The following is a 22,088-nucleotide window of genomic DNA, read 5'->3' on the forward strand; positions in this document are numbered from 1 at the left end:
AATCTGATAGTTGATGAATACTTACTAACCATTGAGATAACTAAGTGTTTAGCCTGGATAAGGAAGTGTGGGGAAAAACAAGTTCACATGTGACCCAGAGAGTCAGATTTTTTTTTTTTAAACAGAGAAAGGAAAATTTACTTTGGAGAAATTTATCCAGAATCAGGATTTCTGTCTTTATAATTACTTTGCAGGCATTGAAACTTGTTGCTCTTACAGAAGGCTATACCACTGATTATTTCTCTAAATCAGTGGAAAATAGATTTTGGCAATGTTGAGTAAAGAGCCTGTTTTATGTTTGTGTAGTTAAATCTATGATTGCAGACGTAATCTTAGATCATTATTTCATACACTAATCTAATAAAAGAATTAAGGTAAGCAGTTTTCCTCAAATCCATTACCAAGGAGATAAGGACTCCTCAAGCTCTATAGGTCTTTGAATCTCTTCATTCTTAGTAAGTGTTGTGACTGGTTATATTTCCATGAGGTTTCGTTTGCTTCCTTGCAATCATCTGGAGCCTAGTCATGATCCAGAGTGGAATAATATAATAAGCAGCAGTCATAGCCTTGCTGTTTTTGTCATATAGCTGGGTTAACTGAGTCAAGACTGAGTGCTTGCTTTCTTTTTCTTTTTCTCTTTTTCTTTCATTGAAGTATAATTGACTTGCAATATTATATTAGTTTCAGGTATACAACATAGTGGTTTGATATTTTAATATATTACAAAATGATCACCCAAGGAGTCGGATTTTATCTCAGTATAAGAATACACTTTTTAAAAAGAGGGTGAGGGTGCATTCTTATTTGATTTGGCTTAATTTATTTTTTATTAAGGTATAATTTACATACAGTGAAATTCACCTTTTTGGTGTTTTCATAAACACATACAGTCTTGTTACTAATACCCTTTGTAGTTAACCCCTCCTTCCCTACTCTAATTCCCTGGCAACCACTAATACGTTTTTTGTTCCTACAGTTTTGCCTTTTTGAGAAAATCATATCAATTCCAGAATCATACAGAATGTAGTCTTTTGAATCTAGGGTCTCCCGTTTAGCATAATGCATTTGAAATTCTTATATGTTGGTGTGTGTCAGTAGTTCATTCCTTGTTCTTGTTGAGTAGTATTCCATTGAATGGATGTACCACTACTTGATAACATCACTAGCTGCCAAAGTAGGCAAAGGCAGTTGAGTATATCTGAGGGTGGTGTAGAAAGGATTTAGGCATATTTATTTATTTATTATTTTTTATTTTTGGCTGCATTGGGTCTTCATTGCTGCACGCAGGCTTTCTCTAGTTGTGGCAAGTGGGGGCTACTCGTTTCGGTGCATGGGCTTCTCATTGTCGTGGCTTCTCTTGTTGCGGAGCATGGGCTTTAGGTGCGCGGGCTTCAGTAGTTTTGGCACATGGGCTCAGTAGCTGTGGTTTGCGGGCTCTAGGGCGCAGGCTCAGTAGTTGTGGCACACGGGCTTAGTTGCTCCGCAGCATGTGAGATCTTCCCAGACCAGGGCTCGAACCTATGTCCCCTGCATTGGCAGGCAGATTCTTAACCACTGTGCCACCAGGGAAGTCCTTTATCATCTTTTTGAAAGATTCGGCTTCTACCAAATGATGAATTGAAGCTTTACAGGGCCTAGGAGGTTTTCATCTAAAGAATGTCTTAAAAAAAGAATGCTTGAGGTTTTCATTTAATAACTAGTGAAGGAAATAGATTTGGCTTGGGATTATTTCCTTTTTTTTTTTTTACTTGCTCCCAAAGTAAAAATTCAGTTTATTCATGTTTATGACACATTACTCAGAAGGCAGAGTGTTTCACATCATAGATTTCACTTCCAGCTCCTTGGAATGTTCATTTCTTTGACTGTAAAGAGAAACTAGACCGGAAAGCCATGTAATGCTTGGGCAACTAAACTAAGGATGGAGCAGGTGGGGTGGGCAGTGCTAACGTCATCCTCCCAGGGATGGACACAAGGGGGCTGTTAGCCACAAGCTGACTGTGTAGAACTGTTAGCTGGGAGTGCGGAGCAGCTGTCCTGTACCCTTGGGCCATTGTGGGCTTCAGTCATCCCCACCACACAGGTACAGCGGCGCTTTCTGGTAGTCGCCCTTGATGTCTTGCTGAATGTAGTAGTACAGGGACTTGCCATACTTTTTCTTGAATTCAGATCTAATTTTCAACATGTCCACTTCACTGTGGTAGATCATGATTCTAATCAGGACCTTATCACGAGTGCCCTTGCTCTTCATGGAGTCGTACAGTCTGTCAGCAAAATACAGGGGCTTGTTCTGAATGCACTGGACTAGGTTCAGGAAGGCATTTTCCAGGTCTCCTTTGACCTCCTTCTTGATGCTCTCCAGCATGTCATAAGGGCTGTAGCTCTTATACCTTTCAAATACTTTCTGGAGGTGGCACACACTCCACTCGGTCATCATGCTGATCCACTTGGGAACATCAGTTCCTCTCCTCTTCTGCCAGCATCATAGAGATCCCGGGCATCTTGGTCAATCAGTTCATAATCAATGACAGAGCCATCCTCTGCTCTTCGACCCTTCGATAGGGCAACCATCAGCTTGCGGAAGTCACCAGATGTGTCGGAAATGATATCCTTCTCCAGATTGGTCTTGTACATTTCCTTGTCGACTCTGTTGATTTCCTGCAGCTCCTGGTTGGTCCTTGAGCAGATGAACTCAATGAGGGAGTCCTCATTGGTCCCCAGCCCCTTCATAGAGGCTTTCAGCTTGGAAGCATCATACTGAGCAAGTGTTTTCAGTAGGCCCCAAATCACTGTCTTCCAGGTGGCCCGACAAGGCTGACTTCAGTGCTGATGCAAGTTCCTTTTTGGTCCTTCTCTCGTAGGCGAAGGCAATATCCTGTCTCTGTTCATTGCTGCGGTTGATCAAAATGTTGATGATGGTGACCTCATCCACACCCTTAGTCTTGATGGCCATTTCAATGTTCAGAGCATCCCGCTCAGCATCAAAGTTGGTGTATGCTTTGACTGACCCGTATGCACTGGGAGGTGTGGAGTGATCACCCTCCAAGCTGAGCTTGTAGAGAATTTCATAAACGGTAGACATTTTGAAAGAAGCTGGGCCGGGTGCGGTGCGCTGCGAGCGTCGCCAGATGCAGAGCAGGGATTATTTCTTATCTATCTACTCTTTACCAGATTGGCTTTTTTTTTTTTTTTTTGAAACATCGTTCCTGGCCATTTTGTTCTAATTCTGATGTGGTGCTTCGTAATACTTTTTTTTGTTGTTTTTGCGGTAAGCGGGCCTCTCACTGTTGTGGCCTCTCCCGTTGCGGAGCACAGGCTCCGGATGCGCAGGCTCAGCGGCCATGACTCACGGGCCCAGCCGCTCCGCGGCATATGGGATCCTCCTGGACCGGGGCACGAACCCGTATCCCCTGCATCGGCAGGCGGACTCTCAACCACTGCACCACCAGGGAGGCCCCGTAATACTTTTGACTTGTGTGACTTGATTTGTCCTGAAGGAAAATTCTCAGGTTACCTAAAAATTGGGGAAAAGTCTTTATTTTAGTTCTGAAATTCTCAGGGAAATCTAGTAGCAATAATGAATTTATATTAGAGCTTTGTTATGGAAATTAAACTTAAAAACAGAATTTCCATTGTCCTAAAACATACCTTACAGTGTAGTGTTCTTAATCTTATAAATTTTTATTGGACATTTTTTATTTATTGAGATACCCTCTAATGTATATAACGTCAGTTTTTTTATGATTTAATGTTTTCCAGATGAAGGTAATGAAACAGAGGTGCAGCCACAGCAAAACAGCCAGTTAATGTGGAAACAAGGTCGACAACTACTCAGACAGTAAGTATCTCATGAAAGTATCTGCTGTGAAAAAGCTTCTTTGACTTACTGTTCCTTTTTCATATTAAATACTTTTTCCCTATGGAGGAATTTATTTTTTCATTAAATATTAGTAAGAATTATTAAGAATAAGTTCTCTCTCCATAATTTTAGATTTATCGGAAGTGTACAGCTTAAAGCTTCTAATTTATATATGCTTAAATTTATAGTTTAAAGAATTCTGTACCCTTAAAGTTACTCTTTTCCTTGTACCTTTTATACATGAATATACATACGTTTTAATATAAGTCTAATCATGTAATTTTTGTGTTATGTTTTTAAACTTTATTTTAAATAGATGGAAGAACTTCTTGGATTTCCCAAGTTTGTAAATTTTATGCTAACATATAGTTTCTCCTATAAAATGTGAACTTCAGAGTATAAAGAGGGATCAAAGCTAGGTTGAGGTTCAGATGTTCAGAGTGGGGTAGACCCACTCACCAGCTCAGTGCCTGACCCTTGCATATCACATTTGAAATTGGTATTTTGATTTGTGCCTCAGTAAAATGAAATTTGCTACCTGGTTTAAACTTTTGCAGTTGCTTGTGAATAGTCTAAACCTGTGGTTTCCAGAGCAGATTGCATGCCAGCCATTTCTTTTGATGATGGGAAGAGAATATTAAAGTGTCTCCTTACATCTATTTTTTATCTCCTCAAAGTGAGAAGGAAATGAGACTTCATTACTATTTATTTATGTTTTACATTTTATTTATTTATTTTTTACACAGCAGGTTCTTATTATCCGTTTTATACATATCAGTGTATGTATGTCAATCCCAATCTCCCAGTTCATCACCCCCCCCCACTTTCCCTCCTTGGTGTCCATACGTTTGTTCTCTACATCTGTGTCTCTATTTCTGCCTTGCAAACTGGTTCATCTGTACCATTTTTCGAGAATCCACATATATGCGTTAATATATGATATCTGTTTTTCTCTTTCTGACTTACTTCACTCTGTATGACAGTCTCTAGGTCCATCCACGTCTCTACAAATGACTCGATTTCGTTCCTTTTTATGGCTGAGTAATACTCCATTGTATATATGTACCACATCTTCTTTAACTATTCGTCTGTCAGTGGGCATTTAGGTTGCTTCCACGACCTGGCTATTGTAAATAGTGCTGCAGTGAACACTGGGGTGCGTGTGTCTTTTTGAATTATGGTTTTCTCTGGGTGTATGCCCAGTAGTGGGATTGCTGAGTCATATGGTGATTCTATTTTTAGTTTTTTAAGGAATCTCCATACTCTTCTCCATAGTGGCTGTATCAGTTTACATTCCCACCAACAGTGCAAGAGGGTTCCCTTTCTTCCACACCCTCAGCAGCATTTGCTGTTTGTAGATTTTCTGATGATGCTCATTCTAACCAGTGTGAGGTGATACCTCATTGTAGTTGTGATTTGCATTTCTCTAATGATTAGTGATGTTGGGCAGCTTTTCATGTGCCTCTTGGCCATGTGTATGTCTTCTTTGGAGAAATGTCTGTTTAGGTCTTCTGCCCATTTTTGGAATGGGTTGTCTGTTTTTTAAATATTGAGCTGCATGGGCTGTTTATATATTTTGGAGATTAATCCTTTGTTGATTTGTTAGCAAATATTTTCTCCCATTCTGAGGGTTGTCTTTTGGTCTTGTTTATAGTTTCCTTTGCTGTGCAAAAGCTTTTAAGTTTCATTAGGTCCCATTTGTTTATTTTTGTTTTTATTTCCATTACTCTAGGAGGTGGGTCCAAAAAGATCTTGCTCTGATTTATATCAAAGAACATTCTTCCTGTGTTTTCCTGTAGGGGTTTTATAGTGCTGTGTCTTAAATTTAGGTCTTGAATCCATTTTGAGTTGATTTTTGTGTATGGTGTTAGGGAGTGTTCTAATTTCATTCCTTTACATGTAGCTGTCTAGTTTTCCCAGTACCACTTACTGAAGAGACTGTCTTTTCTCCATTGTATATCTTTGCCTCTTTTGTCATACATTAGTTGACCATAGGTGTGTGGGTTTATCTCTGGGCTTTCTATCCTGTTCCATTGATCTATATTTCTGTTTTTGTGCCAGTACCATACTTTCTTGATTACTGTAGCTTTGTAGTTTAGTCTGAAGTCAGGGACTCTGATTCCTTCAGCTCCATTTTTTTCCCTCAAGATTGCTTTGGCTATTTGAGGTCTTTTGTGTCTCCATACAAATTTTAGATTTTTTGTTCCAGTTCTGTAAAAAAAAAAGCCATTGGTAGTTTGATAGGGATTGCATTGACTCTGTAGATTGCTTTGGGTAGTATAGTCATTTTCACAATATTGATTTTTCCCATCCAAGAACATGGTATATCTCTCCATCTGTTTGTGTCATCTTTGATTTCTTTCATCAGTGTCTTATAGTTTTCTGCATACAGGTCTTTTGTCTGCTTAGGTAGGTTTATTCCTAGGTATTTTATTCTTTTTGTTGCAGTGGTGAATAGGATTGTTTCCTTAATTTCTCTTTCTGATATTTCATTGTTAGTGTATAGGAATGCAAGAGATTTCTGTGCATTAATTTTGTATCCTGCAGCTTTACCAAATTTATTGATTGGCTCTAGTAGTTTCCTGGTGGCATCTTTAGGATTCTGTGTGTATAGTATCATGTCATCTGCAAACAGTGACAATTTTACTTCTTCTTTTCCAATTTGGATTCCTTTTATTTCTTTTTCTTCTTTGATTGCTGTGGTTAGGACTATGTTGAATAATAGTGGCGAGAGTGGACATCCTTGTCTTGTTCCTGATCTTAGAGGAAATGCTTTCAGTTTTTCACCATTGCGAATGATGTTTGCTGTGGGTTTGTCATATATGGCCTTTATTATGTTGAGGTAGGTTCCCTCTATGCCCACTTTCTGGAGAGTTTTTATCATAAATGGGTGTTGAATTCTGTCAAAAGCTTTTTCTGCATCTATTGAGATGATCATATGGTTTTTATTCTTCAATTTGTTAATATGGTGTATCACATTGATTGATGTGCGTATATTGAAGAATCCTTGCATCCCTGGGATAAATCCCACTTGATCATGGTGTATGATCCTTTTAATGTGTTGTTGGATTCTGTTTGCTAGTATTTTGTTGAGGATTTTTGCATCTATATTCATCAGTGATATTGGTATGTAATTTTCTTTTTTTGTAGTATCTTTGTCTGGTTTTGGTATCAGGGTGATGGTGGCCTCATAGAATGAGTTTGAGAGTGTTCCTTCCTCTGCAATTTTTGGAAGAGTTTGAGAAGGATGGGTGTTAGCTCTTCTCTAAATGTTTGATAGAATTCACCTATGAAGCCATCTGGTGCTGGACTTCTGTTTGTTGGAAGATTTTTAATCACAGTTTCAATTTCATTACTTGTGATTGGTCTGTTCATATTTTCTGTTTCTTCCTGGTTCAGTCTTGGAAGGTTATACCTTTCTAAGAATTTGTCCATTTCTTCCAGGTTGTCCATTTTATTGGCATAGAGTTGCTTGTAATAGTCTCTTAAGATGCTTTGTATTTCTGCAGTGTCAGTTGTAACTTCTCCTTTTTCATTTCTAATTTTATCGATTTGAGTCCTCTCCCTCTTTTTCTTGATGAGTCTGGCTAATGATTTGTCAATTTTATCTTCTCAAAGAACCAGCTTTTAATTTTATTGATCTTTTTATTGTTTTCTTTGTTTCTATTTCATTTATTTCTGCTCTGATCTTTATGATTTCTTTCCTTCTGCTAACTTTGGGTTTTGTTTGTTCTTTCTCTAGTTCCTTTAGGTGTAAGTTTAGATTGTTTATTTGAGATTTTTCTTGTTTCTTGAGGTGAGATTGAATTGCTCTAAACTTCCCTCTTAGAACTGCTTTTGCTGCATCCCATAGGTTTTGGGATCGTTTTGTTGTCATTTGTCTCTCTAGGTATTTTTTGATTTAGTCTTTGATTTCTTCAGTGATCTCTTGGTTATTTAGTAACGTATTGTTTGGCCTCCATGTGTTTGTATTTTTTGCATTTTTTCCCTGTAACTTATTTCTAATCTCATAGTGTTGTGGTCGGAAAAGATGCTTGATATGATTTCAATTTTCTTAAATTTACCGAGGCTTGATTTGTGACCCAAGATGTGATCTATCCTGGAGAATGTTCCGTGTGCACTTGAGAAGAAAGTGTAATCTGCTGTTTTTGGATGGAATGTCCTATAAATATCAGTTAAATTTATCTGATCTACTGTGTCCTTTAAAGCTTGTGTTTCCTTATTAATTTTCTGTCTGGATGATCTGTCCATTGGTGTAAGTGAGGTGTTAAAGTCCCCCTATATTATTGTGTTACTGTCGATTTCCTCTTTTATAGCAGTTAGATTTGCCTTATGTATTGAGGTGCTCCTATGTTGGGTGCATATATATTTATAATTGTTATATCTTCTTCTTGGATTGAACCCTTGACCATTATGTAGTGTCCTTCCTTGTCTCTTGTAACATTCTTTATTTTAAAGTCTATTTTATTTGATATGAGTATTGCTACTCCAGCTTTCCTTTGATTTCTATTTGCATGGAATATCGTTTTCCATCTCTTCACTTTCAGTCTGTATGTGTCCCTAGGTTGAAGTGGGTCTCTTGTAGACAGCCTATAGATGGGTCTTGTTTTTGTATCCATTCAGCGAGCCTGTGTCTTTGGGTTGGAGCATTTAATCCATTCATATTTAAGGTAACTATCTATATGTATGTTCCTCTTACCATTTTCTTAATTGTTTTGGGTTTGTTTTTGTAGGTCCTTTTCTTCTCTTGTGTTTCCCACTTAGAGAAGTTCCTTTAGCATTTGTTGTAGAGGTGGTTTGGTGGGGCTGAATTCTCTTAGCTTTTGCTTGTCTGTAAAGGTTTTGATTTCTCTGTTGAATCTGAATGAGATCCTTGCTGGATGGAGAAATCTTGGTTGTAGTTTCTTCCTTTTCATCACTTTAAGTATATCATGCCACTCCCTTCTGGCTTGTAGATTTTCTGCTGAGAAATCAGCTGTTAACCTTATGGGAGTTCCCTTGTATGTTATTTGTCATTTTTCTCTTGTTGCTTTTAACAATTTTTTTAAGTCTTTAATTTTTTGTCAGTTTGATTACTATGTGTCTCGGCATGTTTCTTCTTGGGTTTATCCTGCCTGGGGCTCTCTGCACTTCCTGGACTTGGGTGGCTATTTCCTTTCCCATGTTAGGGAAGTTTTTGACTATAATCTCTTCACATATTTTCTTGAGTCCTTTTTCTCTCTCTTCTCCTTCTGGGGCCCCTATAATGCGAATGTTGGTGCATTTAATGTTGTCCCAGAGGCCTCTTAGGCTGTCTTCATTTCTTTTCATTCTTTTTCTTTACTCTGTTCCAGGGCAGTGAATTCTACCATTCTGTCTTCCAGGTCACTTGTCTGTTCTTCTGCCTCAGTTATTCTGCTATTGATTCCTTCTAGTATGTTTTTCATTTCAGTTATTGTAGTGTTCATCTCTGCTTGTTTGTTCTTTAATTCTTCTAGGTGTTTGTCCTTTAATTCTTCTAGGTCTTTGTTAAACTTTTTTAGCATCTTCTTGATCTTTGCCTCCATTCTTTTTCTGAGGTCCTGGATCATCTTCACTATCATTATTCTGAATTCTTTTTCTGGAAGGTTGTGTATCTCCACTTCATTTAATTGTTTTTCTGGGTTTGTATCTTGTTCCTTCATCGGGTACATAGCCCTCTGCGTTTTCATTTTGTCTGTCTTTCTGTGAATGTGGTTTTCGTTCCACAGGCTGCAGGATTGTGGTTTTTCTTGCTTCTGGTGGATGAGGCTGTCTAAGAGGCTCGTGGAAGCTTCCTGATGGGAGGGACTGGTTGTGGGTAGAGCTGGTTTTGCTCTGGTGAGAACAACTCAGTAAAACTTTAACCTCCTTGTTTGCTGATGGGTGGGGCTGCATTCCCTCCCTGTTGGTTATTTGGCCTGAGGTGACCCAGCACTGGAGCCTGCCCAGCTCTTTGGTGGGGCTAAAGGTGGACTCTGGAGGGCTCATGCCAAGGAGTACTTCCCAGATCTTTAGCTGCCAGTGTCCTTGTCCTCACGGTGGGACACAGCCACCCCCTGCCTCTGCAGGAGAGCCTCCAACACTAGCAGGCAGGTCTGGTTCAGTCTTCTATGGGGTCACTGCTCCTTCCCCCTGGGTACTGACACGCACACTACTTTGTGTGTGCCCTCCAAGAGTGGAGTCTCCGTTTCCCCCAGTCCTGTTGAAGTCCTGCAATCAAATCCCGCTAGCCTTTAAAGTCTGATTCTCTGGGAATTCCTCCTCCTGTTGCTGGACCCCCAGGTTGGGAAGCCTGACGTGGGGCTCAGAACCTTCACTCCAGTGAGTGGACTTCTGTGGTATAAGTTTTCTCCGGTCTGTGAGTCATCCACCCAGCGGTTGTGGGATTTGATTTTATTGTGATTGCGCCCCTCCCACCATCTCACTGCGGCTTCTCCTTTGTCTTTGGATGTGGGGTATCTTTTTTGGTGAGTTCCAGTGTCTTCCTTTTGATGACTGTTCAGCAGTTAGTTGGGATTCCGGTGCTCTTTGCAAGAGGGAGTGAGCGCACGTCCTTCTACTCCACCACCTTGAACCAGTCGCTCCTCCGGTCTCAGTTTTTCAAAGTTACTACATTTTTTTCCAACTTTACTCTACTTTCCTCATAGTAAGTACAGCGGTGAACCATATAATAAAATTTTATAAACTTGAACCACAGTCATCCCAAAGGGCCTCATGAGCTCCAGTCTCCAGTGAGTTCCGTCTCTAGCTGAATTCAGTCTCCAGAGACTTCATTACTATTTAATAAATGGGTTTTCACTTTGGTCTTAAATGTGATTTTTGCATTTTCCTTTTATAAATAAATAATTTCTTAAAGTGCTGCTTTTGGTTTTTTTTTGTTTTTTTTAATGACAAGTGGTTATCATAGTGAGCAATCCAAGAAATATCTTTTAAAAGACTCGGGCTTCCCTGGTGGCGCAGTGGTTGAGAGTCCGCCTGCCGATGCAGGGGACACGGGTTCGTGCCCCGGTCCGGGAGGATCCCACATGCCGCGGAGTGGCTGGGCCCGTGAGCCATGGCCACTGAGCCTGCGCGTCCGGAGCCTGTGCTCCGCAATGGGAGAGGCCACAACAGTGAGAGGCCCGCGTACCATAAAAAAATAAAAAAATAAAAGACTCGTAATCTGCCTCTCAAAGGTGACATTTTATTAATGAATAAGGAAGTAACTATTTAGTAAAGCCAACTTATCTATGGAATGAGCAGTTTTGGAAACGGTTATATGTAATGTGATTTTGTTGCCAAAGTGAGTTATGTATCAAGTATTATTTATTAAAAATAGAAAAGCATAATACCTTTGTGTTTGTTTGCAAGAACCAACTGATTAAAATCAGGAACGTTTGAAATTTACTATCCAAATTTTAATCAAAAATTTTCTATAGGTACTGGATAGGATTGAAAAATGAGTACCTTGACTTGATAGGATACATTTATTCCATTTTGGTCACATATCTTTGTGAGGTATCTCTTTGAGCTATAATAACTCTTAATACCAGATCTTAAAGTGGTCTTAGATCAGACTGGTTATCTTTTTGATCTTTGTTTTCTCTTTCATCTCATAGACTTGATACTTACCTCTAAGTTAGTGCTTATAAGTTAATGGTAGACATTTGTCTATCATGTTTCTTAACGACATTATTAGTGGCATTTGCCTTTTTCATGTTCTTGCCACTACCACTTTTCATCTTTTTTGGTCATCTTTGTTGTTAATAGATACTGAGCACCTTCCATATGCCAGACACTGTTCTAGGTGTGTCTCTTTTAGGAGAAGGAAAACTAAGGTTCAGGAGAATTAATGTTACACAGGAAGAAGGTGGAAGAAATGGGCTTTGAACCCAGGTGTAACTCTCCATACAAAGCCTATTCTCTGTTTTCTATGCTGCTGCCTCTCTGCAGCACACATACCCCTGTGCACCCACTTATCTCACATCCCACAATTGAGTTGTGGTCTATTTTTATTTTAGAGTTGTCGTCAGGATAGAAGCTTCCCTTCTGTGGAAGTGACTCTTTGGAATATACTGTCTTTTTTATGTCATGGAGGAAACCATATATGCTAGAAACTTTGTATGTCATGGAGATATATGCTAGAAACTTTCTCTCTAGATTTCAATTTATCCAATGATAGTTTAATATCAGAAGTGTAAAAAGACTATTGGTTATTATAGTTACTATTATAAAATAGTAATTCAGTAGAATCTGAGAGTGAGTTTACTCCAACCCTGCCTAGAAGAAAGAATGTGCCATTAGGTATATTAAGGAATAGCTTCTTCTTATGATAAATGAATGGTGTATTGTATAGTTCTTTGATTTTTCTCAGTGACCATAGAGGCTGGTACTGCAAGAGACAGCTCCATCTGCAGCTGGAAGATTATTTGTTAGCAAGTCTTACTAGCATAGTACTGTACTGTTAAGTCTTATGCAGGCATATGAATTTAAAGAAATGTTTTTATTTACATATTCAGCAATAGAATACTGATTCCAATATGACTGAATTGTAAAGATCCTCTTCACACACAGGTATCTACAGGAGGTGGGTTACACAGATACTATTCTAGATGTGAAATCCAAACGAGTGCGAGCTTTGTTGGGCTTTTCAAGTGATGTCACTGACAGGGAAGATGACAAAAATCAGGACTCAGTTATAAATGGCACAGAGGCTGAAGTTAAAGAGACGGCAATGATTGGGTAAGTATTTTGTCTGGAAAGTTGTTTGGCTGTAGTTTTAGTTCTTATTAATGTTTTTGGCTTATGGGTGACACTTGTGATACTTGTACTTTTAGATACTGCTACAGAAGTAATTTAATGATAAAGTTTAATAAAAAAATTAAAATTTTATTTGGTAGAAGATAACATTACAGTTATCATTTATGATTACTTTAAGAATATTTTTTAAGATTTTTTAATTGCTTGAAATTTATGGATTTAATATAGATTTTAATATCTTGAAGCTCAGTCACTATTAGAACTTCGTAAAAGGTCTTATTTGGAAATTCACTTCAAATCAGTAAGAGTGAAATTTCATTCCTGGTGACCTAGAGATCATATAAATGCTTAATTCTTTCGACGTAAACCTTTTCTTAGCCATTTGCATGTATCTAATAATGCTGTAACTCATCTTCCCCTTGAAAAGTATCTATTTCAAGTATATATATTTTAATTGATAGAATAAGTGAAAAATTCAACAGCAGAATTTTTTTTTTGCTTTTTGGATTATGTATCATACAATTATATGTAATTCTGCTTAAAATGAATGTGGACAGTTCTTTATTGAAAAAAATTGACATGATTCTTAAAGAAATAAAAAGCCAAATTCTTAAAGAAATAAAAAACCAAAGATTCTTTGAAAGTCTGAGTATGATGTTACTTTATTTTAACTCATGTTTAGGCTGGAAGAATGGTTTTAATTGTGCTCTATACATTTTCTAGTGAGAACATAGTTTCTATTATTTGGAACATAAACTAAAATTATGGGGTTTAGGTAAAGGTTTAAAAATACGACTTTTATAAACAAATGTCACTGGAGCCTTCTTAAATGTATTCATTAATAGTTAAGGCTATATAACTTGTTTTAATAAATGTAAGATGTAGATTTTTTCTCTGTGTAGAAGTAGACAATGTAGGCGTTAATCCTGGTTATATTTTTACCTAATGAATTAGCTCAAATTATTATAAAGACCCTCAGGAAAGACCACTCTAGTTGTCTTGTGTTTTGGCCTTGACCTCTCTTTTGAAACTGATAAAGGTATTATTCTGAATCTGACTTCTATAGGGATGGAGCGTAGTAGGTTGGAAAAAAACAAAAACATAGCTCTGAGCAGATTTGAACTTTAAGATTTATCTGTTTTGAGAATTTTGCCCATAGTTGTGGCTAAATTTTTTCAGGAAAATGTCTTCTTATCTATAACATTTCCTAATGAGAGAAATCATTCTTTTCTGGCTATTAAGAAATTTTTTGTTAAAATTCTTTAGAGAGAACTAAAATAAAATCTTACATATTTGAAAAGTCAATCATTTCAAAAAGGTTTAACCAACAGCATCAAGTTTTGTAGTAATATTAATTTGACTAAAATATTGTTTTTAGTAACTTTATGTACACATTTGCTTTTTTCAGCTCTTTAGCTGTTCAGAAATGCAAGATTGCATCAGAGAAAAAATGATGTATTTACTAGTTATTTTCTTAGTTATGGAAACTTCTGTGTCAGAGGAAGAGTTGCAGAGAGGAAAAGGAATAGGAAAAAAACAGTGGTAGAGATAATAAGAAAAATATTTTTAAAAGAAATGCACTAAGTTTGGCTTAAAAATCAACATAATAGTGAATCAGGAGGGGGAGTTCTTTATATTGGATTGCCATTAATCTAAGTAGTAGGTATGATTACAAAGTACTTTTAAAAGAGTAGGCAGGGCTTCCCTGGTGGCGCAGTGGTTGAGAGTCCGCCTGCCGATGCAGGGGACACAGGTTTGTGCCCCGGTCCGGGAGGATCCCACATGCTGTGGAGCAGCTAGGCCCGTGAGCCATGGCCGCTGAGCCTGCGTGTCTGGAGCCTGTGCTCCGCAACAGGAGAGGCCACAACAGTGAGAGGCCTGCGTACCGAAAAAAAAAAAGAGTAGGCACTTCCTTCCTGTATTGCTTTTCCAGTTAGAATCCATGGAAATGTAATAGATAAGAATCAATGTAGATCATAATATGATTTGGGGGTGTCATAATACAATATAAACAGAAGTTAGTACTGTATATCATGGATTAATTCTTATGTCGAGTTTAAAAAATTAACTGAGCAAGGTGTATATGTTTTAAACCAGAAAATCTGAGTTAACAGATTCTGCCTCCGTGCTGGATAATTTTAAATTCCTTGAAAGTGCAGCTGCAGATTTCAGTGATGAAGATGAAGATGATGACATTGATGGAAGAGAGAAAAGCATCATTGATACTTCAACGGTGAGTTGAATAACTCAGATATAAATATTTTTAGGGACCATTATGCATACTTTAATCCATACCCTTCAACTTCAACCCTTAACTTTTTTTTTCCATAAAGAAAAAAAAGTTTGGGGAAATTTAATCTAAATTCCCCATAAGTTTGGGGAAATTTAATCTAATAAAAGTTTTTGTATTGATTTCAAATTCAAGACTTTTTAGTATAGCAGCTTTTTCTTATAGGCCTTCATTCATTAGCTTTTTGTTAATTCATTAAACATTTCAACATTTTTATAGGGTTAGTGAACATGGTAAATGTGTGTTATAACAATGCATTGTTATTGGTGCTATAAGACAATAGAACTGACAGACCCATTATGGTGCCTGATGGTGACTGGCGTCAACTCTAATCGGTGTGGTTTTTGTTTCTTATGTCAGGGTTGCTTTGGTAGGCAAGTTCTACACGTTTTCAGAACTCTTCCATTAGATTTCTCCAAACTTGTTTAGGGTTATTCTGTGGTTTTGTTTAGATTTTTATAAGTTTATTGTTTCCATGGTAGAGTCCTGGAATAAGAAGTATCTAAATTCGCCCTTCTCTTCCCTTCTTTATTCTATCCCCTTCCACCCTCTCCCCTTTTTAACCTCTCCCCTCTTTTCTTTCTCTCTTCATATTCCCTCTTCTCCTTCCTTCTCTCTCTCCTTCTCCTTTTTTTAAGTAAGAGATGAGGGCGTGCTTCTCTTTGTTTAGGAGAGTGTTCACATTTCCTCCTTCACGGTTTATTTAAGAAGAGGGAGGAGAAAGTAAGGTAGCGTAAATAAAGCAGACTGGAATGAGTCAAAGCCTTGGGCTAAAGTCCCAGTTCTGTCACTAATTATCTGTGCTTCTTAATCCTTCAGGCTTAGTTTTTCAGTTTGTAAAATGGGGATTATAATAAGTAACCATCTTATCCCCAGAGTATTTTGTGAGGAATAAATGAAACACTATGTATGAAAGTGATATGTTTAACTATAAAGTGCTTTCTAAGTGTAATTTCTCTGTTCTCTTTATGTCCTCTGCTTTCATCAGAGACTCTCAACTTACTACTTCCAGATTAATGTTTCCCCGGGCCACTATTCAGTAGTACTGTGCTAATACAGCCCTGCCATGGATATTATTTCAACTTCACATAGTTACTCCCTCTTTTTATTATTCAAACAAGTAGTTATAGCACATGTTTAAATATACTGTAGTAAAAGAAAATGCCGAAACTTGTATGATAACTTTTCTCTGTCCTAATCATTTGGAAATTCTGTGCTGACTTGTGATTTCTATGGGATGATTGTACTGAGATATTATTTTTCCATCAGAATACGTTATTCATAGCTCAGTGGTTAATAACTAATTATGATGCTTTATGTTTTGTTGTTAGTCATTATATCAGTATAAATATTAAAAAATCTATAAGCCGTTTATTATAACTATCAAGTGTGGTCTTAATAGAAATTCCTAACTGTAAACTGGTTTCTTTTTAAATAATTGAATTCATAAATATCTTGACCTCCAATTAGTGCAGATAATAGCAATTCTGTGACCAAGCAATGAAGGCACAGCTAATATAAACATACTTAACCCCATTTAAATATTGGACCCAAAATTTTTTCTAGTTTTTCCTTTAGAAAAGTATTTCTAAACAAATAATTGGTTTCTTTATAATAGTTTTGCTAATTTTTATTATATATTACATTGACTTTCACAGCTGCAGTATAATAGCTACCTGCCAAAAGACTTTAAAAATCTAACTCTATGTAGCAATGTATAAGCAGGACTTAGAAGATTTATTGCAGTGCTGTATAGAGAGAGAATGGCTGAAAATTATGCTGTTAAAATGTTTAGTAGAACAAGCAGGTTCTTAAAATGTTATTTTATTTTTTAATCAAAAATAGTTCAATAGATTCAACTAAGAAAATACAGAAACATAAGGCTCTTAGTAGCTGTTGGTTGTGTTAAGTCTATTTTCTTCAGGCATTTTCTTCAAAAAGCTACATATGTTCACTGTCCTTTCTTGCTCTTTGCCCTGTATTGGAGTTTGATTTTTCTTTGCATTGCACTCTGGGTCATTTTCCTCCTCCCCATCTCCTTCCCTTTTCTCATGTTTGATCTCTTCACCTTATGATTCCAGAGATATTTCTAAATGTATAAAAATGAGACATAATGGCCCTTGTCAGATTCGCTATTAAATCTAGATTATGTCTCTAAAAGATCAATATTTGAAGAAAAATTTGAATATATAGACAATTATTAGAGGAAATTGATGCAAGGTTGGGACAGTAGAAATAATAATGGGCATTGTTCCCCCTGCCCCACAGAATACCTTCTCAGTCTTGTGGCATGCATTTCTGAGTTTGTAGCTTTTGTGATTTTAGCTTTTGTAAGGGAATAATGTACTAGAGTTAAAATTCATCATGGTTATATTCTGAAAAACTGTTGCAATGTTTTATGAAGTGTTTCTTTCTTTGGTTAGATTAGAATATCTGCTTGCTGCACAGACTACATCCAAGAAATGTAAGATTTGGTTGTGGTTCTCATAGTACAGTATGTCAGGGACATTTTTCATCTATCTGTAATTTAAATGCATGTCTTATATTCCAGTGTTTTCAATATATGATTCCATTTGTTTATTTAAAACAAACAAGCCATCATTTAACAAAGTTTAAATTACTACTTTAAAATGTATAATGTATATCTTTTTAAAATGACATCTGTGTTTTCTACTGAATTGGATAGGTATTACAGTTATTTAACACAACAAAGATGCAATGAGAAATTGGGTTTTCTCATTCAGTGGTAAAAGGATATTGTCTTCTTTACTTAAATTAATCCCATAATATATCCTAATATTTTAATTGAGCATGTTTTTTTCATTAGATTGTTAGGAAAAAAGTATTGCCTGATAGCAGTGAAGATCGAGATACAAAAGAAGCTCTAAAGGAGTTTGACTTTTTGGTTACATCAGAAGAAGGAGACAATGAATCCAGAAGTGCAGGCGATGGAACAGACTGGGGTAAGAAAGCATACTGGATCCAACTAGAGATGTTATATAAATGAACGAAACTAATATTTTACTAGGAGGGCAACATCTTGAAGAACACTTTAAATCTCTTGTAATGTTGAAATGTTGAACATTCTGTGGACTTTTTTCTATTGTCACCTTTTTTCCAGGGTATGTGTGTGTGTGTTTAAAGAAGGTTGTACAACTAGTTACCTCATCTTTTAACATAAGCAATACAGTATGAAAATAATTTGAATTCATATATAGAATGTTCTCTGTTTTCTGCCTAGACAGTAGAACTTGCAAATCTAGATTTTGGGGAAATTGAGTATGAGAATGTAGTAGAGGATTTTAGCTATCTCATCTTTGGCATTTTCTGTGCAAAAAGAAGTATAAGTTAAAAAGATGTAGTTATTCATTCATTTTAGTCAAGTTTCATTATCTTGTACAAGGCATAGAATTTTTTTGCACAAATGGTTCTAAACAAATTTAATATTTTAAACATCTAATAAGGGTTCAAACAAGTATTTTAGGGCAAACTTCTACAGCACAGATCATTCTAGGCGTTTGGAAATGAATTGTCCTATCAGTAAGGTAGGATTGTGATAAATTCTTCAAAAGTGATCAGTTCTATCAGGTGTGTGTATGTGTGTGTGAGAGAGAGAAGGAGAGAGACAGAGAGAGAGAAGGCATGTAGATACTGAGAATGAGAAAATTTTCTTCTGAGGTTGAAGAATTCCAGGATTCCCTTGGCTTACAGTCTATGTACTTTAAAGACAGATAAGATTAGGGAAACAGTAACTATCTTAATTTTTCCTTGAGGCTTTGCCTCAGGGACTCTGATAGCGATAATGCCAATTCTTTTCCTTTTTTGTGGTAAATATTTGAAGAATTATTTGGGATAATTACTTAGTCATTGAAGAATATAATGGCTATTTAGTGACTGGCTTCCCACCCCCCCCCAACAGAACAAAGTTTGGAAACCAGGGGAAGTTAAAGTGAAACGAATCTCGCTTCTGTCTTATTCCTTACTGAGCTTATGTATCAAGTTATTTATATATTTTAGGCCTCAATTCTTCCAATATAGTTAGATCCACTGTGCTACACTGAGGTCACTCTCTGAGGAGTCACACATCTGTATAAATAATAGTTGGCCTTTTCTTTGCCAATCTTATTGCAAGGGTAATTGGGATTCATTTTTCTCCAAAGACAGCTGCATTGTCCCTTCATAACTTCCTTTGCTTTAAGGTGTGAGTCATGGCCTGGAGTATTATGTGATACAGGTCTGTAACCTGCTATGAATTTACTGGTGAAAATGAGTGACTGTTCCCACATCTGAGCTGTCTCACTCTTTAGTAGTGTCTTGGACATTTCTGAGTGTGAGTGAATGGAGTCTTTCAGTTGACTGAAGGTTTCTTTACCAGGAGTTTGGCCTTGTATGTGTTAAGGATTTTATAATTCAAATTCAAGTCATTTCACTTTTAATCAATTAACAAAACTAGATTGCAAATCCTGTTTAGTTGAATGGGCATTTAAATCACTTTAAGGGCTTCCTTTATCTGTTCCCCATACCCCTAAAAAAAGCATTACTGTGCTTATGTTAAGAATCTCCTTAGTTTCTCACAAGCAAATAGATTTTACCACAGTTCTCCTGTGATCTTCCGTTACTGTTGTTATCAGTATAACACCTAGTTAAGAGTATGATATAGCTAAATTTTTACTTTAAAAAACTGAAGACATTCTAGGATCCAAGAGCCAACTCAGTTTAATTTATTATTAAGATGTGATTGATGAAAATTAACATTTTTGATTGTTAGACTTTCTGAAAAAAGTAGACTATTTCTACTATTGTTAGTAGAATATATTGGTAGTTATATCTATAAAAATGTTTAACCTATAAAAACTCAATAAAAATGTTGAGTTTATATTCAGAGACCCAATTATCTGTTTTTTAAACTGTGGATTGAAACTTGTTAAAAATAGATTTCTGTTTATTCTGGTTCATTTTGGTTTATTCCAATCACTGAACAAATATTGATCACGTGCCTTCTATGTGCCAAGTCTTCTAGGTGAAGATCTCTACCCCTGTGGTCCTACATTCTACTAACAGGATATAGCAGTAAGGGACAAACATGATAAATGATATAGTATGTCAGAATATGATAAATGCTATGGGAAATAGAAAAAAGTAGAACAGAGTAAGTGGGATAGAGAGTGCTCGGGTCAGGGTGGGGTGGAAGGGAACAGGTTACAATATGAAATAGATTGGTCATGGTAAGGCCCATTGAGAGGGTAACATTTGAACAAAAGACAATATTGATGAGGGAGTTAGCCACATGGTATCCAGGGAAGGAGTGTTCAAGAAGAAAACCAGAGCAAATGCCCTAAGATAGCCGTAGCCCTGGTATGCTTGAGGAATTCAAAGAAGCTAGAGTGGCTGGAGCAGAGTGATTCTGAGGGGAATGTAGTAAGAAATGACCAAATCAAGTGGAGCTATGTAGACCACTGGTGAGATGGGGAACCATGGGAACGATTTGAGCTGGAAAGGTGACATGATCCAGCTTTTGTTTTAAAGCATCACTTTGGCTGCTGTGTTGAGAATAGACTACCCAGGGCAATCAGTGTTGGCAGTAGACTTGGAGGGGAGAGTGGGAAAACATTTGCAGTAATTCTAGCAAGAGCCAGAGGTTAGGGAAGTAGTGGATATGCTGAGAAGTGGTCAGATTCTGGATGTGTTTTAAAGGTAGAGAAAACGGTATTTCCTGAAATATTTGATGTGGGGTTTGGAAGAAAGGGAGATTTTTGGTCTGATCAAATGGAAGTGTGGAATTGCCTTCAAATAAGATGGGGAACCCTGTAGTTGGAACAGATTGGATGGGGAAGATTGGGAGTTTGGTTTTGTATGTTTGGTTTGAATTTTGACTTCCTAATGGAAATATAGAGTAAGCAGTTGGGTATATGTATGGGTCTTGAATTCAAGTGAGTGTTCTAAGCTAACACTTACATAGCATTATATGTATATAGTAAATTATTTTATAGTAAGTATAAAATATATAACATATTTACTCTTTAAATTTTCTACTCCTGAAATAGTGAAAATTACTGATTGAATTTCTTTTTTACTAGAAGCTCAGTTTCCTGATTTAAATATTTTTAAATTAACAGGTCACTTAAATTGTTTTAAATATTGAATGCCAGGTTGATTAATAAGTTTACAAAATGCTATTTATAAAGCCTATAAAATAAAAATGATCATTTGCTGATAAAACCATGCCAAAAATATACAATTTTTGAAATGAAAAGATCACTGAAGACTATTTTGTACAAATGCTTAATAATCTTCTTTCATTACATAACTTAATAAGAAATGGGTTTTTTTGTGAGTCAATCCTAATCAAATTCAGAAAATGGGATGAAAATGAGGGGTTCTTGAATATAGACTTTTGGGGCTTAATGTACTAAAAGTAGCTCAAATCTTGCAGGGTTTTTTTTTTTTTTCTATGTCTATTTCAAGAGAGATTTAATATTATTACCTAGGAAATTGAATTGATCACTTGTTTCTTGGATATTATATTTTATGTGACATGTATCTATCTAATGAATAAGTAATGACCTTAAAATTAGTGCTACTATGAAGAAAATGGTTGTTATGTCCATCCATTGACATAACAGTGAATTTACTGTTCACTGTTCAATATTTTATTGAATATTGTTCAATATTGTATTGAAAAAGGCTGTTTCATTTGTTTCACTCTGTTTAGAAAAGGAAGACCAGTGTCTCATGCCTGAAGCTTGGAATGTGGACCAGGGAGTAATTACCAAACTCAAGGAACAATACAAAAAGGAGAGAAAGGGGAAAAAGGGGGTGAAGAGTAAGTGGAAAACATTGTATCTGTAAATCATAAATCTTACCTCTTTCATATCCCCCAATTTTTTTCTCCAATGTTTTCCTAAAACTACTTACTCTTTTTCTTTTCTGCTCCTGACCTCTTTCCTTTTCACTTGTTCTCAGGGGTTGAAATTAAATGGTTAGCTGTTTGATTATGAACTTTAAAAAAAAAAAAAGGCTGTGCGTATAATTATGGGATTATAATATATTCCAGTAATAAATCCAGAGTGTCATGAGTATGTGGAACTATGTTTTCAAACATATTGATCACTTGATTTTTAAAATTAGATGTGCTTAATTACAGTAATGGTTTTTCACTGTTGACAATTTTAAATCTCGTCTAGTGTGACTGACTCTCTGGCA

The 22,088-nt window shown here is 36.5% G+C and overlaps 1 protein-coding gene and 1 pseudogene across 3 annotated transcripts in view; one reads left to right on the plus strand and one right to left on the minus strand.

The window, feature by feature from the left end:
- Positions 1-22,088, plus strand: part of STRN (striatin) — a gene marked incomplete at its 3' end in the record, with an annotated part of 105,385 nt that overhangs the window by 52,584 nt on the left and 30,713 nt on the right. For both annotated transcript variants that reach the window (XM_079721544.1, XM_079721545.1), the window contains exons 4-8: positions 3,757-3,835; positions 12,410-12,577; positions 14,693-14,828; positions 17,713-17,848; positions 21,598-21,708. In XM_079721544.1, the coding sequence (XP_079577670.1) occupies positions 3,757-3,835; positions 12,410-12,577; positions 14,693-14,828; positions 17,713-17,848; positions 21,598-21,708 (630 nt within the window). The remainder of the gene's footprint in view (positions 1-3,756; positions 3,836-12,409; positions 12,578-14,692; positions 14,829-17,712; positions 17,849-21,597; positions 21,709-22,088) is intronic.
- LOC307064359 (annexin A2-like) lies at positions 1,698-3,079 on the minus strand (annotated as a pseudogene). The gene has a single exon. The product of its transcript is annotated as an annexin A2-like (transcript).

This window comes from Hyperoodon ampullatus, assembly GCF_949752795.1.
Source record: "Hyperoodon ampullatus genome assembly, chromosome: 15".
Classification (NCBI taxonomy): Eukaryota; Metazoa; Chordata; class Mammalia; order Artiodactyla; family Ziphiidae; genus Hyperoodon; species Hyperoodon ampullatus.